This window comes from Amyelois transitella, chromosome 15 (genome assembly GCF_032362555.1).
Source record: "Amyelois transitella isolate CPQ chromosome 15, ilAmyTran1.1, whole genome shotgun sequence".
Classification (NCBI taxonomy): domain Eukaryota; kingdom Metazoa; phylum Arthropoda; class Insecta; order Lepidoptera; family Pyralidae; genus Amyelois; species Amyelois transitella.
Window position 1 is genome coordinate 904,588 of NC_083518.1, and position 21,423 is coordinate 926,010.

At 36.9% G+C, this 21,423-nt stretch overlaps 1 protein-coding gene across 7 annotated transcripts in view; it reads right to left on the bottom strand.

Moving 5' to 3' along the window:
* LOC106136494 (serine/threonine-protein kinase minibrain) overlaps positions 1-21,423 on the bottom strand; it is a 148,105-nt gene that overhangs the window by 26,517 nt on the left and 100,165 nt on the right. The window contains exon 1 of one of the 7 annotated variants that reach the window (XM_060948112.1): positions 8,889-9,259. The exons of the other annotated variants lie outside the window; for them this stretch is intronic. Coding sequence (XP_060804095.1) covers positions 8,889-8,978 — 90 coding nt within the window. The 5' untranslated portion in view covers positions 8,979-9,259. Of the gene's footprint in view, positions 1-8,888; positions 9,260-21,423 lie in introns of those variants that run through there. 7 annotated transcript variants of the gene reach the window in all.

Consider the following 21,423-nt stretch of genomic DNA (forward strand, 5'->3'; position numbering starts at 1 on the left):
AGCCAACAGTCTTGAAAAGACTGAAAGGCTACGTTCAGCTATTTGGCTTAATGGAAGAATTGAGATTGAAATAGTGACAGGTTGCTAGCCCATCGCCTAAAAAAAGAATCTCAGGTTTGTAAGCCTATTGAACCACACGGCACATGTACATTCATGTTACATCATTGTGTACTCGTAAATTCGTTAAAAATTAGAGATATGGCTGACAGCATTCATGACAGAAATTGTTAGCTGTCTTGATCATTACGCAGAGTCTTATGTCACAATCGTCATCGTCACTCTTGTCTTACTATCTTACGACAACTAAGTAACCAATGGTAACTGGCAAACTTTGTACTATACAAACAATTAGCACAATACGATAAAAAAAAAGATGCAAAAACAAGTAAACAAGCCGCGATTCTCGATAGTGAAAGTGTAATAGTAAAATTACATTCCATTGAAGTCGAAAACGCAAACAAGAGAGTTGCTGTTTTGCAATGGGTAAAATAAAGATCCCTCAAGTGCTTCTTTGAAAGCTCTTCCGTCTACAATATTAAAGATCGGTTACCGAGATCATAAATCATACCGAGAATATGTTATTCATTTTATATATGTAACTCGTACTTATATAGTTTGTACTGAATAAGCGAATAAAGCCGATCAAAAGACAGACTTTGATGAATAGTATGCGAATATTGTATCTATATTTCCACTATTTGTTATGAACAAAACAATAACTTCATATTTACTTCAAAGATAACTAATGATTTGTAGCAAAACTAAATAAGGTAAATATGATAAAATAAAAAAAATGTGTTTACGTTTACCGATATACCAAAATGTCATCTATGTATACCAAGCCATGACAACGGCCCTTGGAAGTGTTTAAGTTTAATCACAATGTCATCGAAGTAAACTATAAAAAAATAAAGGCTTTGCCAACTTTATTAACTGATATGCAAATTCGTAAAGAATTTCAATATTTTTTGCAAATCCGAATACAAACAGGCATAAAGTGTGCAATAGGCTTAAATCGCACAAAAGGTCTAGTCTCACATTTACCCTGATAGTGCAATCGTATAACCCGATTAGCTCAATGCACGCACCGGACCTACCGCAACACAAACACCTTATCACTTGGGTCAGGGTTCGGCTTTAGCTCACTACGTACTCAGTAATGTTATTGTAATTTTTTATCTCGACTTTTATAACACAGCCTTACAACGAGCGAGCCTGTGGGTGGTCCGGCGTGAAGGCAATCGCAGAAGTTAAACTTTTTGTTTGCTCATATTGTTTCGCCTTTAATGTGGCCGATGTGTGCAAAGTTCTTTATGTCAATTTTTTTTTATGTAGTAACGCTTCTGTTAGGGTGAATTTAATGTAGTATCATTAATGTAGTAATAGAATAGATTTAATTTCATAATTGGATACAAAGTATCATTTAATGACGTTCTAATTATATCTACTGCCGCTTCCAAAGCGCATCTGTAGAAGAAGCGGCGGAACAAACTACACTGCAACATTATTATACGTTAACATAACTTTTTGAAAACAACATTTTGAAATTGATATCATTTGAAACCAAAATATAAAGCAGATGTTCTGGAATAAACTATAATAAGAACAAAAAAATTGCGTAGGTACTATTTTCAAAGTAAATAGATTTTCTAGAAGGTATTATTATAGAAGTCGTAGGAATAAACAGTCTATTTTTGGCTGTTATAAAGAGACACTAACAGGCAACGGGATTATTAGAAAAAAATTTTAATTTGATGAGCCAGACTCTTTGTTATCTGAGAAGGTATTAGCCACACAAGACATTAGTAAGGTCTCCTCATGGTTATCTAAGTGCCTAAATAACAGACAAGGAACTAACAAATGTAATTTCCTAAGGAACAGGTCGTCTACATATTAATCATAAGTCACATTAATCTTTAATTGTCTGCTAACTCAAAATGAAACCGGAGATTTAATTATGAAATTGCCAAGTCGTAAACGTGAGCAAGAAAGACACGGCAACGATGTGAATCGGACACGAAATAGCTTTCACAACACATACCCAGTACAGCCGCCGATGTAGAACAATGAGGGTGCAAAGCATGTACCTATCTATTCATTTGAGGGAATCGCTGAAAGGCCTGCGACGGCTGACAGCCCATTATAAATCGTACGCGTTCAAAAATCCCCATCAGCGCGCTCTCCCACTTCAAAGTTTGACCTCGCAATTACTAAAATTGGTTTGATTTACCATTTTAATTGTAACAAAAAGCTTATTTTTTCCATCGACGCGGACGCCGCCACCATCGTTGCAATCTCGACCGAGTGACTTTCGCTCGGAAGGTCCATTAGGAATCGTCGGGACGTCGCGAGATGTAGGTCGGGGATTGGAATTTTGAGCTGTGGCGTCATGTCGTTAAGGCGTAGTTTCTGTCGGAGGTGTCCAGTAGGCGCGAGAGGAGAGCACTCGAGGTCGGATGCTGAGAGCGGGGGTGTGTGGTGTGGGCGCGGGAGGCCGGTGGTACAAAATCGATATAGTCGGGCGGCGCGCGACGTCTTGCGTCCCGACCCTCGCGCCCCTCTAATGAATGAGAGCGAGCATAGTCATCTCTGCGGATGGCGGCTCCAGCGATAGGACAAGCCGCGCCGACGACGTCTCGGCTAGACTCCGCCGGACCGTTGCTTGCGATAACGGATCCAACCCCGATCAACCCTCACGATGCAGCTGCATTCCCCTTTCTCGAGGTTTCCTATACGCATTTTATTGAGAATGGAAAATAAAATGTGTAACACTGTCGCCACGAATGTAACTTTTGATTAACCGTCAAGCTGAACAGTTTTATTTGTGATGGAAACACTTCGCGGAAAAGCCAGTGTTTCAACATAAAAAGAATATTCCATAAAAGAGAGATAGAACAAGTTGTAAATGAGCTTACAGAACTGTAAATGAAAGGCGACTGTTAAAGTAGAAATGCTAAACTTTATTAGCGTAGAGCCACGAATGTTGTTTTACACTTTAAACGTAAAAAAGCGTAGTAGCAGTAACACAAACAGATAGTCCTTCAATCGGGATTCTTTTAATCGCGCATATATATAATGTATGACACTCTAAAAAAGATGCCACATCAGTAGCGATGTTCACTAAACGTATGTCTCTCACGCGTGTGTCACGCCAACTACCTATTTCAGTTTTAAACACGTTATTTAATGTAATTTTAGCAACAGGATCCTAGCTTTCATATAAGTGAGACGGAATGTAATTATTGTTTTAGGACTACCGTACTATTACCTAAACTAATACGGAACCCACGTAGAGCTATGCTAATATCATAAATTGTGAAATCGTTAATGTTGATAACAGGCGGGAAATTTACAGCGTTTTCGTCGGCGACCCGATAACGATGGGCCGTGTTAAGGAAATTAATGAACCAATAACCAAACCCGATATTCTATAATTAATGATGACCTTAAACAGTAAACAACACATTTTTATTTTGATTTTATTAAAACATTTTAAAGTTTTTATGATTATAATCAGAAAAGTAAAAAAGGCCATAAAAACTCTACATACACAAGGCTTTTTCAACTATTGAAGAAATGAGAAAAATAATACTTAGTTGTTTCGAGTGAGGTTAGAGAATTCGTCCGTACCGCTCATAGGTAATATAATGAACTTGGAACATTTTAAAGCGCAATAAAAAATGAAAGTTTAGTTTGTAAATAAAAACTCGAATATTATTTAATTTTTATTTCAATGCAGATTTAATAAGGATAAAGAAAACAAATAAAGATTCTATTTAATAAAATTGTCTAAACAATATAAAATCGTCTGACAAAAAATAAAAATAATGCCGCCATCTGTAACGATATTAATCTTATTGATCTGACAGAAATTTAAACATTTCTTTCGAAAATACTTAGAGGAAGAATTAAGACAAAAGTATTCCTGACATAACGGCTTTATAAATACTCCCAACGATGGCGTCACGACAGCTGAGTGTCATCACTGTTACTGTCATCCACCTAGGACGTATTGAATGTGGCGATTCAGAATAAGATGAAGGGGACGATAAAAAAACTTTTCTTGACTTTCCAAATGAGTGAAATTCTAAAAAAACGTAAAGTACGATATTTTAAAAGTTTCAAATTTATTTAGAAATTTCCACAAATATACAAATACGTATACAAACAGAACATCGACATTGAGAACACACAATCAAATTTAATGTAAGTATAGATTCCAACAAATATAAGATTGATACGATCCACCAAGACGAGACCACTAAATCATACTCTGCAACAAACATAGAGCACAATAAAATTTAACCGGTATCGTTAAACAGCCACGTACAACAAACTATGAAACGTTTGAATTGTTTGAAACTATTCCAAGTAACACATCCGATGACGTCACAAAACCGCGAACACCAAGTACTTCAGGAGCAATATAATCGGATCTGTAGTTCGTGTACGTTGGAGTTTCACAAGACAGTTTCAAAGTTTGCTTGATACTACCGTCATTATTACCTCACAGAGTTAACAAGATGTCCTGTCGCCGTGCTGCTTGAGAAAAATGTTAATGTCCAGTTACTTTTCCGAAAGATTCAAATCTTATGATTTCTTATTTTAGTTCTCCCGTGCGAAAAGTTATCTTACTTAGTAATCTGGGACTGACTACTCAGATCCTGTAATTAATTTAATGTTTTTGTTAATTTACACCCACTTACTACATTTGTTAATTTATACTGACAGCTACTTTAGGCACAAGATGAAAATCAATGTAACTTAGTTGACACAAAAAAAATCTCTCATGCAATGTCCTTAAACTTGTTTAAAATGGTTTGCGTAATGCGATATGCTGCCTTTTGTGCATCGCTTAAGTTATTTTTTGAAATTCCTACCGCACTCATTATTAAAGAAAAAAGATAAATTTCATGAAGATCAAGAATACAGAAGAATGATTGATCGACGCTGCGGCGGCGCACCATATGAATATGTACCTATTATTTTGTCTGGTTAGACAAGCTTAGTCTCTAAACTAGGTCGACTCAAACCTACAGACGCCCGCGCCACACCTATGAGCAGTCATCATACAATGTTTGATTAGGGTTGCCAACCTAAACATGGAAACTCATCAAATTTATTTATTATAAAACAATTCCTAATTTAAAAAGTTTTGACAAAGACAGCATAGAAATTATTTACAAATTATTTTTCTTATCCGGCCTGAACTCCAGATTTATATTCTGTGCGAACAATAAACAATGTATGATAACCCTAAGTATGCAATCACATGTGGGCATGTAAACAAGATGGAACAATTCACTTACCGAGACTAGGTTACATATGCAACGGAGCTCTCGTTTATTCAACCTAATTTGTCGGTCAATTGATTCGCATGCTTGTCTGGTATAAAGTTATTTAAGTAGGAGAGTTAAGGGCGTAGATCAAAAAAAAATGTATAAACTGACACACTTATAACGGCCTCTGTGGTTCAGCGGTAGTACGCTTGTCTGTGACACCGGAGGTCCCGGGTTCGAATCCCGGTCAAGGCATGATGAGAAAAGAACTTTTTCTGATTGTCCTGGGTCTTGGATGTTTATCTATATAAGTATTTATTATAAAATATAGTATCGTTGAGTTGGTATCTCGTAACACAAGTTTCGAACTTACTTCGAGGCTAACTCAATCAGTGTAATTTGTCCCGTATATATTTATTTATTTATTTATTTATATAAAAATTTATGTGGATTCTGCAGCAACACAAATCGAATATAAACTCTGTGATAAATTATTAAACTAATTTTCAATTTCAGGCTGAGAATTTCACCAAATATGCGGTCAAACAGAGCTCTTGCTGGAGATGATACAAATGTAGGTTATGGAGAGGCGGGATATGATTTAGCTATAATAGATGCAAAATCAATTATTCAACAGGCGTCATTCGTAGTGGAGTGGAGCCATACGCCGACGGGCTACATAAACAAACAAACGAGACGGCATGTAATCGACGCCCAACGGAGAAACGCAATGGCCGATAATTAGTTTACGGCCATACGATTTATGAAATCAGTGAGCATAAGCTAATTAGACGCAATAGAAATAAAACTCTACGAATGAAAATGTACGTCATTACAGCCGAAATCATGATTGAATTAAAGTATATGCTATGTTTGGATGAAAAAGAACTAACTACTACTCTCTCTAAGCTTTACAATTTTAATATATTCAGGACTTTCTGTGAAAATTTCTGCCATTCTCAATTTCTCTAAAGTTTGGATGCTGGCAAATCAGCTAAGTAGTTGCGTCTTTGTGTGAACCGTCTAATATTTTGTCATCCTAAGAATAAAAAACGTGTTTCTGTATTCAAACGGCTTGGTAAATTGTTAATGGACAATTCGCGGAAGTCACAATTTTTGCAAATCCAAACAAAGCGGACCTCGGGACAGGTCGTATAAAGGAAATCGTTTCCAGACTCTTCGAGGACAAAATGTGGAATGAATGATTAATGTGTATATTGCAGTTATTGGACAAAACTGACTTAGTACTTTTCTTGATAAATTGAAAAAAATTATAAACATGTGATTCCAAATTCCAGCATATTTCTATTACGCAGTAGACAATGTCATATCTGATAACCATTAATTTGTTGCCACAAGAGCATCTCTATCGGTAATCAAAGAAAAACAAAAAGAGATTCAGTTATCGATGTTTATACACTGATGATACACTGCTATAAAAAAAATCTTAAAACGTAGTAATTGAAGCACATAGGTCATATAAAACAGACGTGTGATGATAGCTCCGCCGCACTCTTATTAACTGGTTGTCCCAACTCGATCTTTGGACGATGTTTCGAATCGAATAGGGTCACGCGAATTACTTCGGTCTATCATCCGGGCATGTCGTGACCTGGCTAGTGATGTCTACAGATGATGCATTAAGTGGAATGGAATAATTTACATGAGCAAGCAACCTGTCAATATCGCGTAAACCCCCTTTCATCATTACGTCAATTTTTAAGTCTTTAAGTATTAGGAAAATTTTGTTATGTCTTTTCATTTTATTTTTTTAAATCTTTATTGACCCTTACAGCTTGAACAAGTGAACTTAATTATAACAGCATTCTCTACCAATCAACCTTTACGAAACAAAAAATCGGGTGTCAATTTTAAAACGAACAGAACAGCACCCTGAAGGGGATAAAAATGAGAGTATGATTCTGATATTTTTCTGGTTCATTGAAAACATTCCGAGGTATTCCTTATTGAATCTTGCACAATTTAACGAAATGCTTGTAAGGCATTGTTTACAAACATGGAGCACGTGGGGATCGCTTCCTATACGCGTTATCTCTTATCTATTATCGCTTGTCCAAACGTGATCTTTGGCCTTGAGTCATAAAGGTTTCGAGAGGGACTCGTGAACACGATATATAGACTATCACATGGACGCATCATGGTTATAGGTCTATATAGATGTTCTGTAAAAACATTCAATTTGACGGAGTAATCAATCTCGATGGTTATTGGTTGGAAGTCGAAGTGGAAGCGGAAGCAGATATCCGGTAAGAAATAGAACAATTAATGAAATCGTTCAGGTTTCATCATTCAAAGTCATAAATCACATTACTTAATTATATATTTCTTTTAAGTATGCCTAGGCTAGAACTAAGCCGTCAATGCTAACGATAAGAATATTTTTTTCAAGCAACGTTATTGGTATGCCGTGTGGTTCCCGGGCACCAATAAAAAAAAGAATAGGACCACTCCATCTCGTTCACATGGATGTCGTAAAAGGCGACTAAGGGATAGGTTTATAAACTTGGGATTCTTCTTTTAGGCGATGGGCTAGCAACCCGTCACTATTTGAAGCTCAAATGTATCATTAAGCCAATTAGCTGAACGTAGCCTATCAGTCTTTTCAAGACTGTTGGCTCTGTCTACCACGTAAGGGATAAAGACGTGATCATATGTATGTATGTATGTATGTTGGTGGTATTTACAATGTTCACGAGATCTCATCTATAGATATCGAGGATCACGAGCGTGTCATTCATAACACCACACAGAGATAAGCACGCGTTCGACTACATATTGATTGCATTGATAAAGCGGATATTCTACTAGATAACTCTATATAAATCTGTTACATCTGGTGCGATGACGTAGATTACTGATTTTAAAGTCCGTGTAATGAATAGATGTTCTTTATTGTTTATTGTATTACAATACGTATAACGTATATGCCACCAAACTGAATAATACATGACGCAAAGGATAGAAGTGAGAAAACGTGCCTCAGCTAATCAATAATACAAGAAAAAAAAAATTATGCAACAAAAAAAATGCTTCAATTGATTGACAATTTCGTCCATACGGGGAAATAAATCAAGTAATTCTAGCAATTAATCAAATAGTTTGTATAAACTGTGATTGAATCGAATCGTGCATACGATACGCTGTTAATTTGTCATTATAACTATTACAAGGTAAGCACACAACTCAAGTAAAGTAAAAAAACGTAAAAGATTGAATCAAGTAAACACGAGACCAACCAACTAGGATCATTTCATATATACATACATATGGTCACGTCTATATTCCTTGCGGGGATAGACAGAGCCAACAGTCTTAAAAAGACTGAAATGCCACGTTCAGCTATTTGGCTTTACGATAGAATTGAGATTCAACTAGTGACAGGTTGCTAGCCCATCGCCTAAAAAAGAATCCTAAGTTTGTAAGCCTATCACTTAGTCGCCTTTTACGACATCCATGGGAAAGAGATGGAGTGGTCCTATTCTTTTTTGTATTAGTGCCGGGAGCCACACGGCATAGGATAGGATCATTTCAACTAGTAATTTTCGTGATACTGGTCATAAATAATAGTATAATGGCCGGTGAACATACCATAGAAACGAGTCTGACGGAGCGCCACCAGAGCGTGTCGGCCAGGGTCCTGAAGAGGGCGCCAGTTGGCCTATCCCCTTTGCGCACCATCGTTCCGTCTTCACTTCACGCACTGTTGCTAGGTCAGTACCCTTAGAACCTGTTCACACTGTTAGTTTTTCCAAACGCGCGAAAAACGCGACCGAACGCGCTTCATACACACACTTTCCTTCAACACTGCGATGCTCTTAACCGAGATGGAACTCACTGGCCGCACGGTATCGCCTTGACAGTTTTAAACGCAAGGTTTTGAAACATACGGAATACATACGGCACACGTTCACAGCCGACGCAGCTGGTTAAACACTTGCACACAAATTAGTTTCTCATCGGTAAATACGTGAGATTGAATGAATATTGGACCGCAATAATCGACTGGTAGGAAACGACTGTGTTATCGTGGCGATAATATCTTCAGTTCCAAGATTCAGGCGAATTTGTCACGACCTCGATGCGATACAGTTGACGCGTGCCCCCCATCCAGAAACCGGCCGCATTTTTCAACTCCAAGTGGATTAGCGTGGTCAGAAATAGTTGAAGTGGCAAACATTGTCTTAAAAATAAATCATACTGATTTGCGAACGTGCGTACGTACGTAAAGAATAACGATGAGACATTGTGTATAGATCAGTGTTAAACAGGCAATAAGTCATTATGCGTGGGCCCTGTTAACTAATAGTACTATTATAAATAGCATTTACTTTAGTTGCTAATTACAGTTTAAATAATTAAACTCCGTCAATTAGATAAGACATTTTTACTTAATTTTAATGAATCGAAAGACGATGACGATTCTAGGCCGTCATTATAACAGAGCTGATCGCAATCACGTAAGCGCGGTATCAAACTAAAAAAAGTTAGAAAGAAGGGAAATTTAAATCGATAGACACATTGGTCATAGTAATGATTAGACGGTACATCAAAAGCTCTAACATCTACACTCGCCCACCTGTCTTACTTATAGCCTTAGTCTTTGAGTTGTTACTTAACAATTATCACGTCAGTACCTGATATAAAACGCTCCTTAACATCTAATTAATCGGTCCCCGCACCGCTGGTTTTAATGAAAAGTCTGCCTTGCTACAATTAGAATAGAATTGTTTGTTCAGTGGTCGAATGTTGTTATAATTAGCCGGGGGCGCCTGGGTACGTGGCAAGAGTCCAGGGCGATCACTCGGGTAATGGGTACACTACGCATTAATCTGGTGGTCGGTCGTTGACAGAGATTTTTTCCCGGAATTGGAAGCCGCATTCTTGGATAGTTTTCCATTGTAAACAAATTTGAAAGAGATGATATTAAAATAAGCTCAAATTTTTTCCACCACCTCCATATTCATAATGAAGAAAGTAATAATCAAAGTGAATAAGATTGCATTACTCTTGCAAATGAAGTAACAGATCTTATAAAATTTGATGGAAATTAGATTCACGATCAAATGGAGATCCCTGAAAGGCATATGGAAACAGGTAGTCTTTGTCTTCCCCATCGGGAAAGAGGCGTGATCAAAAATGAACAATTCAAATCTACAACACAATGAAGACTAAGAATGTGATAATAATAAAATATAACATACGCCAAAAGTGAAACTGACTAATCATGACCAACTTGATCATTAATCAGTATTGAAACTGTTTGCCTTTAACTAGATATTTACCGGAAAATTGCTGGCGAAGTGCGATTATCTTGTCAGGTGTATGCGGACGTGTCGCGCTCACAATAATTACATATGTATGTCTAACGTTTCAGCTGTAACCACACCGTTTCACAATACAATTATCTTTTCATGTTTTAAATAAACGTGTGCGCGATTTGACATGGTGTTGACAGTTCTGATTTCAATCTATCGACCGTGGTCAAATAATGGAGTAATAATTAACTTTTATCAAGTCCTGGTAGCTGCCGTGTTCTAAAATCTGACAAAAATATTGACGAAACTATCTTTAATAAACGAATAGTGTCTACTGACCTCCGAGACCGTGATTTTATTAAAGATAGGATTGACACTAAACACCAGAGCGAGACTAACAAAAAACGATCAATCGAGTTAGCGACTACTCAAGAAAATATGTGAAACTTCCGGAATATATTCCCTTAAATACACAATAAAGATTTTAATGCTGATACGATATACGTTAACTCCTAAAAGCTCTTTGAAGATGATGAGAACGACACAACACAAGGGCGCCGCTCGACTTGTGATACATCGACGAGAATTCGGAAAATTCGATTATGCTCGAAACAGGGAAATGTCTCTCAATATCATCGACGTTAATTAAATAAATTGCGCGATGAATTTATCGACTCGCTCGAGGTTTTATGACGATGACTCCGAGGTTAGGGTTACCAGACTGTAGGAATTTTCCCCAATATGTTTTTTGTCAACACAAGAATTTTGGTCGTGGGCAGAAAGTTGAGGCGTCACGTATTGACGTATCTGTGAAGTTAGATAGACATTTAGAACGGTTGAGAGTATTTTTAACGTCTTAAATTCCATCTATTACCCTAACTTAATAGTTAAAATATGTGAATTTTCCTGGGATTTACCACAATCGGGGTGTGGGAACCCTACTAGGGTTCGCATCGTCTCGCCAACGATTTCGGTCGTTATAAACGTATTTCACAGTGTTTGATGTACTTCTCGGCTAATTAATCGGCAGTTACTTTTTTGTTGACGACTTCGCGGTAATGTTGTGTGCCCTTCTTGGAATTTTAAGTAAATATATATTATCGTATGAAGTTTTATTTTATTTTAAACTTCGTGTAGTAAAAATCTTAATCCATCCAAATTTCCGATACTTGTGTTCGGTATAAAAAGAGAATTCATAACATCGACTGACGAATATACTAACAAAGATATTGCCTACACATAAGTGTACTTAAACTTTAACAAAAATAGAGTCTCGTGGGATGACCGTAATTCACGATTACGACTCAGACGCCGCTACGTAGGTACTAAGTACTATTGAAAACTCTTGTTTAAGATTAATCTTAAAAACAATCATTATTGCTGCATCTGTTACTCTATAATTGAGTCACTCGTATGACAATGCATGTACAGTAATGAACAGCACAATATCTAGTTACCCTGTATGAAACACTACAACGCGGTAATACAGTCATAATTGTAATGTATTTAGGTAGGTTGATGTGCCGTTGACTGTACACACCCATGCACAGCGTACGTACGTATAAAACAATGCGCAACGCAGGAAACGTATAGGTAAGGGGACGGCGCGGCGTCGCACTGAGCATCACGACAATTCCTAGACATCCAAGATAAAGCACGCAGTTCAGAGAATTTAATTTCATCCGCTTTAGATTAAGCGGATTCCATACATATGTATAATCAAGTCTATACCTATCCCTGGCGTAGGGTATACAGATAAAATCCAAAAGGCTAGAAATGGGACTAAAAAATAGTGACAGGTTGCTAGCCCATCGCCTACAGTAAAAATCCATATTAATTATTATTAGTCTTTAGCAGAATGTGGATAAGTGAATTCCACTATTCAATATTAAGAGGTTCTCAATTCGCATGCGCATATTTAGACGTTGTTTATGGTAAACGACAATGAGGAAATGTTTTCACATACATATTTATATAATATTAAATGCAAGTCTGTCGCTTGTTTTGTAACAATCTGACCTTTTACCAGAAAGTCTTCGGTTTGATTAAATTTTTATTGTTTATTATGAAAAAATGTTTAAAAATAGTTTCAATTACACCATCTCGAACTACTTCCATTTCCTTAAACATACATATAACCACGTCTGTATTACTTGCGGGGAAGGCAGAACCAACAGTCTTGAATAGACTAATAGGCCACGTTCACCTGTATGGCTTAACGATAGAATTGAGATTCAAATAGTGATAGGTTGCGAGCCCATCGCCCATGCAAGAAGTATCCAAATTTTATAGCCATTCCCTTAGTGACATTTTACGACATCCATGGTAAAGATGTGCGACTGGTCCTATTCTAAAGTGCCAGGAAACACACGGCACAAAAAAATAAACATCATTAAAAGCAATCAAGTGAAATTTTATTAATCAGCATTGTAATTACAACTAGGTATACAGTAAAAGGCGAACGGCGTTAACTGTTAATATAATGTGGTGACACGTCCTCCCCCCCCTTAGCCACGAAAATGTTTTGACACTAATTAGGGTAACCCGGGCCTACGCGAACGTGCTTGCACGATTTAAAACTAAACTACAGAAGTACGACCTGGTGAATGGTCAGCTCGATAGTAACTACACTAAACCGATGAGCTCGCACTAAGTGAAAACGAAGAGTGCTGAAGGTGAATGAAGTCAAAGAAGAATGTAGATATTGTGGCAAGTAGAAATATGTAGACTCTGTCTAACCCTTCGGGAAAGCGGGGTGACGTGATTTTTTATATAAGTATGCAAAAAAGCTCATGCGAGATTGTTTATTATTCATATCTTTGAATCTCAATTCGTTCAGTAAGTAAATTTGAATGCTATCTTTCCAATTGCCACGATACCCTTTCAATTCATCCACCTTCATCACACTTCTGTTTAAGGTTACTCCTGACCACATCTCTTCAAATCTGATCAAGGTATGATCGGATCGGAAGGCAGCGGAGATGAGAGGAGAGGAGCACGGCGGTGTATGATGTGTTGATCAACTAAAACACCTCGAAAGCTCCGCTCCGGTTCATTGTAAACGCAGCCTTACACTCCCCACTTTTGTACACTCTATATTGTGTGTGTAGCGTAGGTACGGAGCGGACATCGTTAACGTACTTCCTTATGCGCACACGACAACAGTTCACGCGACGAAAACTAATCGGCTTAAAGCAATCAATAACAAAACAATAAACTGTATGAGAAATATGGCTTTAATTAGGTATTATTGATTTTACAAAATGTTATAGTAACAAACATTCAAGTTTTGGTCATGGGTACAAAAAGTTTAAATAACTAAAATAAATAAGATAATACTTTACATACATACATATAATCACGTCTTTGTTCCTTAAGGATTAGACAGAGCCAACAATCTGGAAAATACTGCCACGTTCAATTATATGGCTTAATGATAGAATTAAGATTCAATTAATAGTTTAATTTTCTCTAACACTTCGGACCCGAATGGCATGAAGGTAAACATGCTTTTTCAGAAAAGCTTTACATCAAAACATCTGTTGTTGAAAAATACTGAAATAAGTGAAAATTCAGACAGATCGTCAATTAGCTACAAAGTCTGCAGAAAGAAAAGATTTAAAAAAAAGTTTGATAACATTTCGTTAAGTTTATTTTATAAAGTTGTGGAGTATCCTTGACTGAAACTGCTATTAAAATGTTTGTACACTGACGTAACACTATTGGTAAACATTACGAGCACAGTTCTTGACTTCGCCTGACCTTTGATATACTTATTGCTTACATTGTCGTTAAAACTTCATAAGGGCGTAACCTGAGTACATTGTAATTCTACGTCTATATACGTGTGATAAAAATGATTGTTTCTACGGAACCAGTAATGTATTTGTATGTATCGCCAGTTAAGACTGGTTTCGTCTGGAGATAAGTTTATCTTTGACATCTTCATCCGAAAAATAATAACACATCTTCATACAATCACGATTAAAAATAAAAAAAAAGGGGAAATTTTAGCAAAAAGTTAGGTTATAATCTAGCACAGCCGATTAAACTATAATATACTAAATCAGGAATCTCACGTGATCATAAGTTAAACATATAGATTGTGAGTACAGATTACACAGATTGAGTTAGCCTCCAAGCAAATTCGAGACTTGTGTTACGGGATTCTAACTCAACGATACTACAATTTATGATAAATACTTATGTAGATAAACATCCAAGACCCAGGACAATCAGGGAAAGTTCATTTCTCATTTTGCCCTGGCCGGGATTCGAACCTCCGGTGACACAGACAAGCGCACTACCGCCGCAGAGGTCGTAAAAATACTATACTAGAATACCGAATCCACAAATATATTGAAAACAAAAACAACTACTGATTGTGAACAAAACTAAGCCAGACAAAACAACGGATCACGCAAAAAACATGACGGCCACACTTAATCAGCGTCTACGGCATCACAAACAGTGCGGTTAGTCATCGCCAACGCAGTTTGTATGAGAAACGTCATGGGGAGTCTAATCGGACAGTAGAATTGATACGGAGTCTAAGACAAATTGGAAACGTTTCTATCGCGTGTTGAAATTATGTAGAGATAAATATTTTTAATCCAGATGTCAACAGACAAAATAGAAACAATATTACTCAAGTAGGTATTTTACTTTCAATTTTTCAGAGTCGACCTCAAATAAAGGCGACAGGACAAGATGAATGCTTCATTCAATACAGGTCACGAGGATAAATGCATCCGTAGTACCTAGATAAAAGAAATTTCACTACGTATCAAGCACTTTAATTATTGAATATAAATATTTTAAAGATCAGCAATGCAATGCGCTTTATTTACAGAGTCCTAAAGAGGATACTCCATTTTCAAGCTCATAGTTTCTACAACTATCTCTTTCTATCGAGTCTTAATAGTGACTTCGTCAGTACCGTTATCGTTCTTGCCTTGGTCTCCACACCTACATCTACTCTCCTGTTTGTATGCAAACAAAACGTCACAAAAGAGAGCCAATCGTTACCGGGCCATTTATTCGGCAAATTGCCTCCATCGATAACCGTTCGCGGGCTTGCGTCGCGCCGTATAATTCCCATTATTCCCTTTATTCTCATTATTCCCTGTAGGTACTCGCCGTGTGGTTCCCGACACTTCATAGTAAACTACATTTATTTCCAATGTACGAATACCGTCTAGTGAAAACCTGATCTGAGCGAAGAAAAAGTGCTAGCAGATTCGCTTCTCGTGCAGATTGTAAAGGCCAATCAAGGGAACTGCTTAGAAACTGTTTTTAGGTGACGGACTAACAACCTGTCACTACCTGAATCGCTATCATTAAACTATCCAAACGTGACCATTTAGTCGTTTAAAAGACTGTAGGTTCTCTCTGCCACGTAAGGGATAAAGTGAATTATGTCTTTTCCCCCATTACTCTCTCTATTCGGTCAGCGATCGTTGTGCCTCCGGTCAAGATGGCGGCACTGCCTGTCGACGACACTGGGTAAACAGATGAAGATTGCCCGTCTATTTGCAACGAGATATCGGTTCAAGTCTGAAGATTCGCGGTGTGATATTAGATTTTTAGATTTAGATCAGATTAATTCAAAAATAAGCGTTTTAAGAAAAAAAAACTTTACGAAGCGTGATTTTGAAAAAGTAAGTTATGACATATTATAAAATTAAGTAATTATTCCACTTCTATTAAATGGTCAAGAGTCACCTAAACGGCTTACTTCTGATATAACGTAGTGTATTAAATATTGACAGAGTAGAGATTACATATATTTTACATATATTCATATAATTAGGGTGCTTTTATAAATAACTAGTTATAAAAGCACCCTAATTATACGTATACTTAAGAGTAAACTTAGAAAATGAGGTAGTACTTACATAATTCATTTGAAATTCAGTAGATTGTACTTTGAAAATAAAATTAGCCTAGTAATAATTTACATGATCACAAATACACCACACAACCTTACCAATTAAAATAAGAAAGGTTTTATTTATAAACCTTGTATTGATCCAGTCAAAATTTACGTCCTTCGGGCAATACATAACTTTAGAGTCACCTGCAAAATAACTTGACTGCAGAATGTTTCTCTCTCTCTCTTCTCGGAAAAAGGGTTAAAAAAACTTGTTATTGCATAGCATTGTACAAGATTTTATAGCAATAGCAAATAGAACTGCAAGACGCAGCACAACTGCACAGACTTTGAAGGAAACAGAAGTATACCCCTACTCTAGACACAAGATCAAATATATCGAAAAATGGAGAAAGGAGGCAAAATGATGTTAACAACTTTTCAAGCCGAATAACATCGAATGAAATTTAGGGAAACCAGGCAAGAGAGAGCCCTTTTGTAGTGAATGTGAAATTGACGACTTCAAGGAAATTTATTTGCTTCATCTAAAGAGGTACAATTTTACTAAAATATAGCAAGAGTAAATATTGTTTAAAAATAAATTTACGTGTTTAGTATAAAACCCAAAACTCATTTATGTGCTCACAGGTCGTAACAAACAACGCGAAAAATATATTTTAACAAGTAAGTAGCAATTCTTCCTATCCTATATAGCTTCAACAGCTGTTACCAACTTTATTTACCTACACCCTGTATAGAATCAAAGAGAGTCATTTCTGTGCTCTCGATGTTTTGTGCCGACAAGGCTCGGGTTGCCGGCGGGCGTGTCACGTGACAGCCGACATTGAGATAAGGATCTAGCTCTAATAGAGTTCTTCTGCGACCAATCGCTGCCTATACTGCCTGTGTTGGTTCCGAATCGAGCAGACGGTAATCACAGCTCCAGGCACGAAACCCGGCCATATTTGAACTCCGTCTATTCTAGGCATTTCTTTGCGTTTGAAGCTCTATGGAATTTACGCGGTTATAGAATTGTCTCACTCACAGCATTAGAAGATTGGTTATTTCTATGATTACAGAAAAAAAAGGTTCGTGGACTGCTCATTGTGCCTGCCAATTAAATCGCCATTCTATTATAACTATAATTTCTTTCGTAGGTGATAGAAAAAGTTTTTTCTTCAGTTCAGAGTTGTAGATTTTGTGGTAACATTAATTAAAACTATTGTTTTGGGACAATCAAAGGTACCTAACTTATTTCAACCTTGATCTCAATAGTTTAACCACCATTGAAACAAAAAGTCATTATGTCGCAGGCTTAAGAAGGATTTTTGTATATACACAGCGCTTCTGCTTGTATTATTATATATACAAAAATTAACCAGGTAATGCATACGAATCTAACCATAAACTTGTCAATTTCATCAATTAATCGATCGCTTTATCAACAAATAACACCGGCTTTAATCAGAATATTCCATGGAATATCAATCAATCGAGTATCGGCGAGCCAACTCGATGGCATCCAGCTCCAGGAATCCGTAATCGTCTCGCAAACGCAATTCGTCGTAATAACTCGAATTGTCCGATGTTTATCGATACCGGCGCAGCTGTATCAGTTATTGGCAATTTTTTTTTCCGGAAATACTGATAAGGTTGAAAAACTTTTGATGCTTTATTACATTGATAAAAGTGAAGATAATTTTAATTAATATATTTGTTAGGTATTTAATTGTAGTCAACAACACCAAAAAAAATTGTAAAATTGACCGTATTTATCAAAATTTTATGAAATATTTTGATTTAAATTAAAAATCAACGCAATGCTGTGAATGGTGAATTTAAAATAATTATTCGGAGTGGAATACAATTTCTGTGTACTTGCATAGTAAGTATTATATTTTACAGTAAATAAAAGAAAAACCGTGTGGTTCCCGGGACTAATTAAAAAAAAAGAGTAGGACCACTCCTCATTTCCATGGATGTATTTAAAAGCGACTAAGGGATGTGCTTATAAACTTGGGATTCTTCATTTAGGCGATGGGCTAGCAACCTGTCACTATTTGAATCTCAAGTCTATCATCAAGCCAAAAAGCTGATCGTGGTCACTCAGTCTTTTTAAGACAGTTGGCTTTGTCTAGCTCGTAAGGAATATAGACGTGACAATATGTATATATGTACAGATTTACACTTCTACTCTACTAGAATCTTACCCGCGCATTACAAATACAGAAATAAAGTCTGATATATACTCGTACGACACTTGGGAAACCCTTACGCAGATGCGTAGCAAGCACAAGGTGACCGAAACGTTCGTTGACATTCAGACGCCTTTTGTTGGCGAGACGGTCTGTTGGAACCTCCGTTAGGCGGAATGGTTGCTAGCTAGACTAGCCAGTGATTAGGGTATCCCTAATTCTAACATGGCAAAATTGCTGCGACAATCCTGTTTTAGATAGACTTGCAATAAAAGAGGTGGTTTCTCAATTAATATGTATATATGATTTCTATTTTTTAAAAACTGGCAGTGCCGTGTGGTTTCCGACACCATACAAAAAAGAATAGGACCACTCCATCTCGTTCCCATGGATGTCGTAAAAGGCGACTAAGGGATATCTTACAAAATTGGGATTCTTTTTTAGGCGATGGGCTAGCAACCTGCCACTATTTGAATCTCAATTCTATCATTAAGCTAAATAGCTAAACGTGGTCATTTAGTCTTTTCAAGACTGTTGGCTCTGTCTTCCCCGCAAGGGATATAGACGCGACCATATGTATGAATGAAAAAAAACTGGCACAAATGTTAATGGGCTTTGTCGTGGAGACAAGTTACGCTGTCATGTTCGGCCGAAAGTCTATAACTGTATATTAAAAAGAAACTTATAAAACCCAATCGAAAAGTGCAAAGCTAATGAGTAATTTTCTTTTTCAAAGCGAATATACGTGATACGTCCACATACAAATTTCGTTGTAATCGTAGGTATCCGAAGGTTCAAACACCTACGAACTCCAGACAGACTAAACGTAGTAGTGACATTGCAATTATTTACACAGGGGTCTGACGGCGCAGTCGAAATAAAGAATTTTTTGTTTTGTTACTTTTATCGTGTTGTGTTTAGAAAACAGCCTTGTTAATATTACTTTGTAAATATACGAAAATATATTAAGTCTTATTCCCTTACGAGGTAGATAGCGTCAAGTCTCTAAAAGACTAAAGGCCACGTTGAACTGGAGGGCTTGATAATGGAAATGTAATTCAGATAATGATAAGTTGATTTTGAATAATATTACACCAAAGTCGATAAACTAACCTCTTATATATTGATCAATGAAGAATCTTATCTGGTCGATATATATTTTTAAAATAAACGAAATATTTAACATAAATTCCACTGTCTGGTTGAACAATATAGACAATTATAAGGGTCATAACACATCATCGGGGGAGTAAATTGTTCTGTTTTTGTTCACTTACTTCCTGTTATTTGTAAATTTTGGTGCGTAGCGACCAAGCGACAAATTATTTATTTGTCATAGCGCCCCAATGCCAGTCAAGTCTCTAAGGGAGTATCCGCACTGGACGTCTTTCTAACGTCATCGACTAGCTCAGTGCCTTCACAGCGTCGACCCGGCGTAGAACGGTATGTGCATCATACAGGTAGGTATGTGCAGGTACAGGTAGGTATGTGCAGGTACAGCTAGGTAGCACGGTATGTGCATCATAGGTAGGTGCACCTGAAGACGATAGTAAGACCAGGCGTGTTACTAAGTTTATGGACACAATTTTAATCTTATCATTTTACTTCACAAAGTTAAGTTCTTACAAGATATATATAAAACTAGCTTTTGCTTTTCTTTCACGTGGGAATTTGCAGAAAAATAATTACTCAATCTTACTATTTTACAAACACAAATACAAATGTTATCTTTTTATAACACTATTATAGAAAAAAAGAAAACATTAAACTAGTCTTCTTGATTTTGGAAGTTCTGGAGACACGAATTCAATGTACACTTTATCTTAAACATAAAGACATCAGTCTGAATTAGAAATATCAATATAAGACAAATCTGCTGTATGAACTGGCCCTAACAGCGAATAACGTCAGAACCAACATCTACGGCGCCAGACTGAAACTTGAATAATTATTGTTTCTGTTGCCGGGGCGACTAGTGTACCTACTACACAATATTGAAGAAGACAGAATATAATTAGCAACAATATAAGACAGTGTGCCGTGTGGTTCCCGGCACCAATACAAAAAAGAATAGGACCACTCCATCTCTTTCCCATGGATGTCGTAAAAGGCGACTAAGGGATAGGCTTACATACTTGAGATTCTTTTTTTAGGCGATGGGCTAGCAACCTTTCACTATTCGAATCTCAATTATATTTTAAATCCAAATAGCTGAACGTGGCCTATCAGTCCGCTGAAGACTGTTGGCTCCGTCTACCCCGCAAGGGATATAGTCGTGATTATATGTATGTATGTATAATATAAGACAACAAAAACTACATACACATCAAACCACGCCTCTTTCACGGAGGGATAGGTAGGGCCCATATCCTGCCACTTGTCACGATCCCTGCATAATTCTTTCATTTCATTCACATACAAGCCCGTCGGTTTAAGGTATTCTTGACCTGACTTTTTGCCAAAACTTCTCCGCTAAATCATGGTACGCCCATCTAGGGCTTCCATGCACTATAATGAATAATTCTTCGCCTTGCATCGCGCGCAGTTTTAAACGCATTTGTAAATATGTCAAATAAATCTTAGAATTGAGATGCAATATAAAAACGTTATTGTGTCACAACCGTATATCAGTTGACATATTTAACGCTTTAGTCTTTTGGTATATTCCGAATTCTATCGTTCTATCACATTACCATGGACGCCACGGCAAAAAAGAAAATAATAGCTGTTCTTTCAGTGAAAATATATTTGAACCTCAGTTCTTATAAACCGTACCGTACACCGGGATTCAGAAAATTGAG